The sequence below is a fragment of the Esox lucius genome, chromosome 8, assembly GCF_011004845.1.
Source record: "Esox lucius isolate fEsoLuc1 chromosome 8, fEsoLuc1.pri, whole genome shotgun sequence".
NCBI lineage: Eukaryota > Metazoa > Chordata > Actinopteri > Esociformes > Esocidae > Esox > Esox lucius.
Window position 1 is genome coordinate 5,716,191 of NC_047576.1, and position 11,746 is coordinate 5,727,936.

Sequence of the window (11,746 nt, forward strand, 5' to 3'; positions counted from 1 at the left end):
AAAAGTAAACCGACAGCATTTTTAATGGGATTTTAGTTTCAGGTGATGGAGGATTTCATAATTGAATACTGTTCTATGAACATTTCATTACACCAATCCTACACTTCCAGTTACTTTGGTCAAAGGGCAATACTGAAATCAAGTGCGTGCATCATCACATACAGGGAACATAACAGCATGCAGGCAAACACATTTCACGATATTATAACGGTATTTCGTTATAAATTGAGAGTGATTTCACTTAGCGAAGTCCAATTTACTTTACATTCCCCTGACCACCATCCATAGGTTGTCATCTAAAGTGATTGTTTGTGGTCATTATTTTCCACTGTGGGAGTAAGACAGCTGACTGAAAAATACAGGTTTATACAGGAACTCTGCCTGGACCATATTCCATTTCTTTGACATGCATACAGTGGATGTCCAAGAATAATGCAAGCGTGAAGCAAGCAAGAAAAATTTCTCTCTGAGGGAAACTCAGACAAAATATACATCCAAACCCAGGGACAGAATGAGATATTGAAAGGAAATTCCCAATAAAGTCAAAGCTTGACGGGTGGTTTTCTGTTCTATATTTATGTGGGATCTATATGACTAGATCTGCTGTATTCAATTCTGTAATATAGTGGGTCTGTATGACTAGAACACTACCTCACAATCCAGCTGGAGGGACGTCAACAAAGATGACTGTTACAACATTAATGAAACACCATAAAGTGTGTGCAAGCAGAGGCTAACAGGCTAATTCACGCTCCAGGCCAGTAGCTTGTTAGTTTGTGAAGGCCCATGGAGCATCAGTGCCAGTAGAGAGGGTTCGGTGCAATCATCTGCAGGTGTAAACAAGAGCATATCTAGAGCAGTGATGGGTTCCAAACGGACAGCTGGAGGGTGGCTGGCCGTCCTAACCCTGGTCCCGAATCTATTAGTGCTATCATGCCAAATCCTCATCACACACTGTCATGCCAAACATGACAGCAATGGAAAAGTCAAGAAAAACAACAGATTGGACACCAGGCTAGCTTGACCTATCTTCTACAGGTTCAAGGGACCAAGGTCTTCCAGGGTCACTTGTCCCGAAGCAGGTAAAACACAACGGCCTTCAGGTAATGTCCACAGGTGCACGCTGCAGAAACCAACCAATGGGAGCGGAAGCTTGGGTCCGTGTTTACCACGCACTTTGTAATATCCACCTGTGAAAGAAGACAGGTGACAAAACAGAGTTATTTACCAACACAAAACAGACATTGGCTACATCCCAATACTTTTAACCGCTGCCCAATGCGTGCACTTTCAAGCTTCCCAATACGCATTTGCAAAAACAGCACTGACTACTTGTCACCAGTGACTGCACCTACACCCATAACAGGTTGGAATGGGTGTGAGAGATGGGTGGGTGACTGGGATGCAGACATGGACCTTTGAGCAGAGGTTGGGCACCACAGACTCACGGTTCAAAGTTCCAGTTGTGGGATGCCCTACATACTTGTTAAATTCATTTACAGTGTGAGGAACCATTTAGGAGTTAGTAAGTAACCAGATACATAGTGAACTGCAAGCAGTGATGTACACAGGACGTACTACATTAGGAAATGTGTTTGTGAAATGCTGGGTTGGTCTTATCAAGTGGATATACGATAAGTGGTTAAAATGTTTATTTAAAAAAGCCTTTACAATGTCTCTGGGGAGAAAAGTACTCTTAATGACTTACACACAGTGTCACTGCCCAAACTGGCCCTGTTATCTTAACAAGGAGGATTTCGAAATTCTACATTCCAATAACGGGTCAAAGGTGTCGAGTGCCAATAAAGTAAACAGTCATCAAGACCTCTAAGGAGAATTACATAAAACAAAATAAACAGGCAAAATTTAGCAACCAATATTGTGTTTTCTTTCCTCCCACAGAGTTCCCCAGTCCAGGTCATACTGGTTGTCAATGGATGCATGTTAAAACAAAGACCAAACTAGAGTTTGGGGTACATTTTCTTTTCCCTCTGACCCATTTTTGCCGCTTCGAAAACTGCCTGGCGTGAAAAGATTTGATGTGATTGGTCCAATTAGGGTGAAAAAAAAGATAATCAGAATTGGACGGCCCGTCTGACGCAGCCAAATGCCCCACAAATATGTTGACGGACAGGTCAAGATGCCTTGGGAAACCTTGCTTCAACTGGCATCAACAGAACGTGGGGATGGGATTAGCGCATGTAGCGCCATCATCAGTGATCTACCATGTTTACCAACCAAAGAACCGTGCCAAGACTTGGGTACAGATGGCATACGTGATCCCGGTCAAAAGTAGAGCGCTACACAGGGAATAGGGCCCTATGGAGTGCATAAGATAGGGAGAAGTGTGTCATTGGGGATGCAATCTCAGCCCCGCTGATCAGGGGCTCTTTGTTCACTTCTATACTTTGCCAACGGAGCAAAACTCACAGATTTGGGCCAATGATCCTTTGTAGGCCTCAACTCTGAGCACCGTCTGAGAACCACGCTCGGCTGCATATTTCAATCCAATGTTGTCTGAGCAGCAATATAATGATACACATTCTGTAGAGGTTCAAGTCATGGCTAACAAAAATTTGGCAATATTTGTTTTTGTAGTTCTTATGGAGACAACTACTGCTTAAAAAAGTCAAAGTGATTCTACCTTAAAGGATAATGTACTAGAAGTAGTATTTTTTAGCAATTGTCTTCTTGGAAACCTCAAGGATATAAGAACAACTCTTGACCTGATAGGCAGATGACTACTTAAGGATAACAGCTAATCTTATAGGTAGATGGTTATGTAAGGACAACTCCCGACCTGATATATAGCTCTGAATTAAGAGACCACTGCACTTTTCCCCCCCAAAAAGTTGAAAAGGAAGGTTTTGAGTGAGTAACAGAAGCGTTAAAATTAAGAGACTACTGCAAATTGAACGCTTCTGTTCCTCACTCAAAACCTCCCTCAAAACCTTTTTGGAAAGGAAAGAAAAAGGTGCAGTGGTCTCTTAATTATTTCTGGAGCTGTAGATGATTTGTTAATTGTATACTGTCTGCACTGATCTTTCTTTGGCAGTTCAGCACAAAAAATAAATAAAAGATTGTACCGCATATGCTATACCGATCCTGAACGATGTCTGAGTAACTTATACATTACAACAAAATCAATGGGTTTTTAAACATGTTAGCTGACAAGTCTTATATAGCTATATACGGTCTGCAGTATCTGATCTGTAAAGCAGGAGAACTGCTGATACACTGCCCTGTTTCACAACAGCAAAGTGCATCATGATATTACAACTTTCACAACTAACTTCAAACTCCGGAGGGGGTGTGTATAATTCTGGATTAAAGTTAGCTCTATCCATCATTAACACATAGCTTATTGTAAAAAAAGAGCCATAAGCAACAGAGAGACTCAGTCAATCACTTAAAACTCCATTGCAAAAGAGGACAAGTAAGAGATAAGCAATGTTAATTCTCATTGTCTCTAGATCGGTTTGTTTTACCCAGTGTACAGAGTAACTTTTCTGATTAGTAAACTGACTGCCAAAAAAAGAGACCTGTATTAATGTGTGGGGCCGTATTTGAAATCCTTTAATCTCCTCTTCAGAAGCCTAGCGCAGTGAGTCATGATTTGCTCAGGTTTTTCATGGATTTTGCTGTAGTGTCAAAAGAATGTGTGAAATTGTAAAAAAAAAAGTATCTATAAAAAAGGGGTAGTGCCCTCTTGCTGTGAGATATCTTTCAGTTGAAGCACCTTTAAAAATGCTGTCTCAAATCTTTGTAAAGTTTCAGCCAGTAATTTTGAAAGAGTCTCTAACTTGTGTACTACTTCATTAATTATGTGTACTACTCTGTACATCGTCCATTATGTGTACTACTCAGTATGTTGTCCATAATGTGTACTACTCTGTACGTGGTCCATCATGTGTACTACTCTGTCCATCATCCAGAAAGTGCTTGGGACCTCCAACGTCCAGTTCGGTTGACGTCTACAATGTCGAGTTCCCCAGTTGCTCTTACCCAGCCCCCTCTCCTCTTCAGCCAGGAGACCAGGCTCTTGCGGACAAACTCCCCCATGCAGTCTACGATGGTGTGGACCATGGCGGGATAACCATGCCGCACGCAGTCCACCGCCAGGGCTCCCGCCACCGCATACAAGGACACCACCTTCCCCCATGTTACACCTGAGGAGAGATGCACAGTCAGACGGATGGACACCCAGGAAGACCCACAGACATTAGTCATAACGGCTGCTCAGTCTTCGATGTCAGTCACGTGACGTTCGGACACATTGACAGGGTTTCCCGTCTCCTCTGACAATTCCACCATCCACAACAGTCTCAAACGTAGCCAGGGCTGCTTTTTTAGCAAAAGGTGTGTTTTTTTTTTTTAAGCTAAGCTTAACATCATTAATCCAATGTATATAACTTCGAACTGGACAGCAGTTACGTGAGCTCACGGTTTGAGGTTTTACGAGACCGTGTCGCGTGTAGTCTGGGTGGCCATTATGCAATGAAGCTTTAAGTCACATGTCTGAAAGAGCTAAGTGTGTTGGAGGAGCTGAGGGGCATCTCAGCCACAGCCTCCAGTGAAGAGGAGCAGAGACAGGGAAAGGGGGGGGCAGTCAGGAAAAGATGTTAGAATGAGAAAGGAGATAAAGAGGGAGGGTAGGAGTGGGAGTGAGAGGAAGGGAGAGACAGTAGGATTGAGGGGAGACAGAAAAAGAGCATGAGTTATGTAACTACAGAGCAGCATATTGACTTTCAGCCTATCTCTTGCAAAACAAGAAAGCACAGTCAGACTAGCTAGGGGAGGGTTATGTTATTCCTTATTAGCTCAGACAGTAGATGTTTATCAAACCTGAACCACTTGGATTCAGTGAAGATTTGATCTAGTATGCTACCATTTATGGTGAGGCCTTCAGACTACAGGGAATGTTAATAGCCCTGCATCGACATTTGTAGCTCAGCTTCAAATTCCTTAGTTGAAATATTGTGTGTCGAAGCCCAGGACCAGTGTGTCGAAGCCCAGCACAGGCCAACAGGACAATGGTGTCAGGTCTTTCACACCACATAAGATTCAACTTGCCTCTCGATCGTCAAGCTTTTGTGCGGACCAGTCAGCTAAGCTACACTGTTGCTACAACATATTGGTGAAATGTCTGGGGCTCCCCAAGAGAGGTCTTAGAAACACCAAACTAGGCCGTGCCCTCCCCTCATGACTGACGGCGTGGACCTACAACGAACAAAGACACCGGTCACATCAGTCAGAGCGAGAGCCTTTTCATATCTCGCGCACCGTCGGATGCGCTGTGGTGGAGACAATGAACAGAAGGACAGCGAACGGTTTCCTATATACAAATGACAGCCCTTTCCCTATTAAAAGTAGCTCACTGTATAGGATATCAGGCTCTAGTTTCTACCCTGCGGTTTTAGTGAGAGCTAATCTACGACACCACCACCCATTGCTTCCTCCCCAGGACACTGGGCAGAGTGACGACAGGACCAGCTCTGCTTTCGGGGACAACCAGGGCTCCGGGGAGCGAGCGGTGACTCAGCCGAAGCTGTCGATCTCACAGACCTCACGAAAACAACGGTTATTTCTGACTCCCACACAAGTCGGCGAACACTGAAGTAATGAATATTCCAACCGAAGGGTGGAGCAGAAAACAAGGCCCCATTGGTACGGATTGTGAATGCAGGTTGCCTTTTTTTGTCCTTCAAATCCAGACCGTTCACGTTGTGACGCAGCAACAACTTAAGTAGTCGTGGTGGACGCTGGCTGAAAGAACACTGATGAAAGTTCTGACTCCATAAAGCCAGCCAGGGGTGTCGAAAGGCCCATCCCAAATGAAAGCCTTTCTCACATTGGTCCAGGTCTATGAGGAGTGACTTGGAACTGAGTTTGGTTACAAAGGCAAAGCTGTTGGAGAGTTTCAGCAGCTTTTCTGCCTACTAACAGGATGTATGGAGTAGAGATATGATCTAATTTCGCCCTGGTGTTACAACCACAGTTGTCTGTGTGTTTAACTGTTTGAGACATTCAGAGTCAGTAAACACTATCTATTATGTCTGTGTTTTTAACTGTTTGAGACATTCAGAGTCAGTAAACACTGTCTATTATGTCTGTTTAGCAGTTTGAGACATTCAGAGTCAGTAAACACTGTCTATTATGTCTGTTTAGCAGTTTGGGAGAGTAGGTTTGGTTTAGTAATACAGGCTGGAGGTTTGCCATTGCCACTCCTCATATGCCTTTTTAACTGATCAGACAGGGATTAAAAAAATTCTTCAAAATGTGCATAAGCTTGAGTAAGCTTGCCCAGGAACTGAAAGGAAATAATAAAAGTGCTGACTAGGGCAAATGAAAAAGTCTTTCAAATGTCAAAAAAGCATTTCAACGCTGTTACAGCTGAATGGTGGTAAAGGATTGTCGGGGAACAGCTCTGGTTGTCCCTGAGGACAAGAGGCTATTAGAGATGTGAAATAAACTGTCTTGGCTGGCTGGGTGGGGCCTAACAAAACTGGATTTCCCTCTCTCTCACATTGCAACATTCTGCCAGAGTTCCAGGGTTCTCTCTGCCCTGTGTTTATTTGGTTCTGTCAGAGAACAAAAGCTTTCTATCTATAGTCCTGAGACCATCTTCAGCCCAGCCAGAGTTGTTGCAGTTTCAGAGCTATGATGCACTTACACTGAAACAGTCTGTGCCAGCAGTACCCGCTCTCCATTAACGTAGCATGGAGAATATTTCACCAAAGCTGTGTAACGGAATGTCTAGAATTAGAACTGTATTAGAAAGTTAACCTTAGATCTCTAAATATATGGCTGGTCCACCACAGTCTAAGTTCAGGCCTTGACTATACTGCTGGCTGACACGTGGCTTGATGCTCAATGGATCCCAACACGCCCTGCATACTTCAGGTACTTACAAAAGTTATCTGAGGTCACCAGTCAAATGAGTGTGTCCTTACACGTTCCTGATCTGACTGACTTTCTGGTTGGAAGTGTGGGAATCAGAATATATAACAAAATATGCCTGGTGGAGATGCCCCGGACTAGGAGGAAGACACGACACGATCTTCAACTCGTGAAGGGAATTGCTGCAAGGAGACAACGTTGTAGGACATCAAGATATTTGGGTGAGGGGAGAAGAGAGGACAATTGTATATCCATGAATTACCTTTCAGTGCATCTATAACCATCAGATCAAGGATAAGTATGGTTTTAAAATGTCCTCCAGGAGGAATGAGTGTCCATCGAATCTACTGCAGCCTCAGACTCCCATCTGTTCAACAGACTCCAGGTGGCCACGGTGTGTTTAGACATCAGAAAGTCCCCCAAAGCTCTGAGAGCTTTCAGTCTTAATGTATAGGCGGCAACGACGGTACTCTGACAGAAATGTCCAGAAATTGTTTATTCTCACCATCTTCTGCGGAACTAAGCTCGACATCTTCCAGTAAATCGTTTCAAAAACGGATCTGTAAAAAAGCGGCTACACATTGTAGAGAGGTGGTGTGTGTCTGAGAAGACACTGTATTCCTTAAATATTGCACTTCTTTTGACCAGAGCCGACATCCAAATTGCATGGTATTCCCTAGTCACTACTTTAGAGTGGGGCTGTCATGCCAAAAACAGTGTCCCCTGCCAAAAAATATCCCCTTAGCGTGACAATGAGGTTCAAGAACTTATATCATCCGCTGCTATAGCAAAGGTAGGATTAGCTAATGCTCCAATTTATTTGAGATCATTGAAGCATAAATGATGCTAAAGCCATTTCCACTATGTAAACAAATCTAATTTTTCCACAACAATGCTGCTGACGTTCTTATTTCTGTGACAACTGGGCTCCTACAGCGATTTTTGTTCATCTAATCACATGGTAACATAATGTGTTTATTTAAATTAGCTAGCTAGCAACTGTAAATAACACTGTCCTTGGAGAGAGTTTTACATGCGCAAAGGTAGCAAGCGCTTATCAGGTAAAATTGATCTAAAACCGTCCACCCTCTTAGTCATGTGCCAACTGTACTAGGAAAAATACAACCAAGCAACCAGCTTAGCAACAGACTCAAAATTTGTGTCAGAATTTAACAGGTAATAGCAACGTCCCATAAACTAGTACTCAAATCCCATTGTGACACAGAGGGGGATGTTTTTTTTCTAGCGGGGAACACTATTTGGCATGACAGGGCCCATGGTGGGTGTACCACACTGTAAATGGTACCAGGTCTGGTCTCTATTTCTGTAGACGTTCTTCCTTAAAATGAACCCAACTTCTTCTTTTAAATTTGAATTTTTTAATTGTTGGATAATGAGTTTCAGTTCCTTTTCTAAACCAAACACATGGCTAAAGGCTCCTAGCATCCACTCTGTCATCTATCTCTCTTCTCCATGAAACTTACAGTGAATATTTAATGTAACACAGATACATGACAGCCAGGACTGTGTTGTTCAAACAGCCCCGGGCTAGTCATCAGACAGCACTTAAACACAAGCATTTTGCAAAGCTTTCCTCTTCTTATCACACCGTTTGCTCCGTGAGGAGATTTGCTGGCACATAAACACTGGAGGTGGGACCAACAACCATGACTGAGCTTGCAGGCGCATCACCCTACCACAAGGGGTCCCTAGAGCGTGACAACACAAGGCAGGCCCTCTCCAACGTCCCACTCGCTTTAATTACCCGTGGAGAAGATCTCTGCAGCCACGGCCAGGAAGGCGTCCGACACCACGCTCTCAGATGCCACGGTGATGTTGAGCTGCCGAGCTACGTTGCGGTAAATGTTAGGCCGCAGGTACTCCAACTCATCGCCTGGGGAACAAAAGAACAGGCCATCAGCCAATCAGTTACTCCAACTCATCACCTGGGAAACAAAAGAACAGGCCATCAGCCAATCAGTTACTCCAACTCATCACCTGGGGAACAAATGAACAGGCCATGGGCCAATCTGTTACTCCAACTCATCACCTGGGGAACAAATGAACAGGCCATGGGCCAATCTGTTACTCCAACTCATCACCTGGGGAACAAATGAACAGGCCATGAGCTAATCAGTTACTCCAACTCATCACCTGGGGAACAACTAAATAGGTTCCAATGAGTTGATTCTCAGCCTGGCCTAAGACCAGACCATGTGCTTAATAGTGTACTACTAAGGTTATTGTCGATGATAGAAATTGGGAAAACAGCACAAACAGATCTGGAACCAGGCTAGGGATGTTCACTAGCGCTACAGAACCTACTTCAGGTGCCTAATTTTTAAATAAGCTATATTGCTGGATTCCCGTTGATTTACTGGTATCTGCTATTAGCTGAGCTGCATCAGACCAGGTGCCTTTGATCCCAAGGTTGACTAATGGGGTGCTCCAAATACCACCCTATTCCCTGTTTAGTGCACTACCTTTGACCAGGGGCTCAGGCCAAAATTTGCAGACTAAATATAATTGGCTGCCATTTATAAAAATAGTAACAATACAAAACCAGATTTGAGAGGCATGAACCTACACCATAATTCGTCAAGAATGGTTGAGGTATTTGGCTGCTGCTAAGTAACAGGGGTCTGGATGATCATGTGACAGTCTATGTGGGCTTCACACTGATTCAGTTGTGGATCTACCTTTGTATTACAAGACAGACTTCAATTCCTTTTATCGAAGGGAGAAAAAGAAAACACATACGGTGTGGTGTCCAGCACGGAGCAGCCTAAGCAACCTCCACAAATGGCAGCAGTTGGATGTTTGTACACTAGAGAGGATTCAACAGATCCTGGTAAATATGGCTAAAATAACCAAGAGCTGCAGGCCAGGCATTCTGGGATCCCCTTCCTGCCAACAGGGGGTCATTTTAATTGTTAAATAAATATACTAGTAGTTAAAATATTGGGAATAATAATATTTTGATTGTGTTCATAAAGATCTTGGTCGTCATTAGAACAAAGGCTATTATTAAGTTAACTATCAAATTAAGCCTTTTCATTGGTTTATGTCACTGCAGACAATATGTTACCATGGTGCTGTAGAAACTACTGGTTATTTAAGGGGTAAAAGAGATTATTTTATATAAATCTTCTCTCTTCAAAACATACGAATGGCATTCTTTTCTTGTAGGCTTTTTGTGGCGCCCCGGGAAAACAAAACAATCCTCTGAAAACCGAATGTTCAACAGAGTGATATCAAGGAGAGGTATAAAAATTTACATGATTTCAGTTTTAAATTAAGTTTTGGTTAAATGGACATACGTGGCCTTTCCAGTTCTAAAGGTGTGCAGTCCGTCGTCGGTCATTCGCACAGACAGCGGTAACGCACCAATGCATGTACACAAAGTGCGCACTGAAGCACTCTTACCTAACCAAAGGAGGACAGAGGACACCTCTCCAAGCGTCCCGCCCGATGCAGACAACATATTATCCTGTTTCGACCACCCAATCCCTGTTCGATTCAGCCTGGAATTGATGTAGTCCCTGCATAGCGCCTTTGCCTGTGATACAAGCTCCTTGTCTGTGGGGGAACGGTCAAACACTTCCATCACTTCTGCTGCGAATACTGAGGAACGACGCAGCATCTCCATACCCCAGTCACCAGCGGCAGTTAATCACCAACAACCCGCCTTGCGCTGGCTCTGATCCGCCCGCGCCTCCACCTCGATCGCCGTGTAAGGTCCTCTCTGTCACCAGAACGCTACTTCTCTAACCCCCTCCCTTGGGCTAAGGGCGTTCCGAACTGGAGCTCCCTGTATGGAAGAGCAGGGATTATTTAATTTGTCTACCATTATGCAGTCACACAAACTCATCGTCTTTGAATTATTGGCTGATTTGACCTACCGACATTGTTTTGACATACATTATCACACACAGGCTAAATTTCTGATTATGATCACATACCTTTGGAAAATAAACGGCTATATCACTTAACTTTCCTTTGATACAATGACATAACCTGAATAGGTAATGTACCAATACCTTTCGGCTCTGGACAATGCAATCCAATCCTGTAGACACGCACAATGCGCGTCGTTGGGATCAAGCTAAAATATCACTTGTTCATATCGCTTATTTTAAAGCAATTCGTTTTCAGTTAAAATAAACAGCAGTGAAGTCTTCATGGCTCCAGTTCCTTAATAATAATTCGAAAAGCTATCTTGACCAATAAATACTGTTTGGCCCACAGTTGGTTGCCAACTCCCCGTGCGCACAAAAGCGCGCCCCCACACTCGAGCAAAGTTTCCTTCTATGGATAGTTTGTCTAAAAGGCGGAGATAACCATACACCGAGTGAGTTCGACTGACATGGTCCGGTGCTCAAAGTGTGCGGAGCAAGCATGCGATTTATGTTTATCAAACTGTGCTAATTAGAAATTTCCAACCAACCCGAGCTCCGGGAAATGCAACACGAACGAGTTCATTATCTGCTGGTGACTAGCCCCCGTGACCTTACGTAGTGACACATTTCTAGGGAATCCTTATGATTAGTAGTTGTAGCCAAAACATTAGTTGATACGGATAAGTGAAATAGAAAGTGTTTCTTTTTACAAACAAGGTGTTGCCTTATTATGTTGTGCAAAAACATTATAAAGGCAGTGATGACCGTTATTTTTCATCGCCATCCTCTTTTAGAATGGTGTAGATGGCTTGTCAATAAAAATGTACACCCCCTTCTCCAATAATAAACAACAAGCACCGGTCTGGAACCCTTTAGATTTACATTAACAGATTTACATGTGCCATATTAACAATACTTACCCTACACACTGTAAATTAGCCATCACT

General features: G+C 43.4%; 1 protein-coding gene across 2 annotated transcripts; it reads right to left on the reverse strand.

Annotated features, from left to right (window-relative positions):
* On the reverse strand, nucleotides 1-11,195 carry boka (BCL2 family apoptosis regulator BOK a). Of its 2 annotated transcripts, none has more exons than XM_010896437.3 (5): nucleotides 10,941-11,195; nucleotides 10,327-10,711; nucleotides 8,666-8,794; nucleotides 4,006-4,169; nucleotides 1-1,190 (listed from the first exon to the last, which is right to left on the reverse strand). In XM_010896437.3, the coding sequence occupies exons 2-5, from the start codon at nucleotides 10,547-10,549 to the stop codon at nucleotides 1,065-1,067; spliced, it is 642 nt and encodes a 213-aa protein (XP_010894739.1). In that variant the 5' UTR covers nucleotides 10,550-10,711; nucleotides 10,941-11,195; the 3' UTR covers nucleotides 1-1,064. The 2 variants fall into 2 exon arrangements, with proteins under 2 accessions (XP_010894739.1, XP_010894740.1); XM_010896438.4 differs by lacking the exon at nucleotides 10,941-11,195 and adding an exon at nucleotides 10,863-10,931.
* Nucleotides 11,196-11,746: the final 551 nt, after the last annotated feature.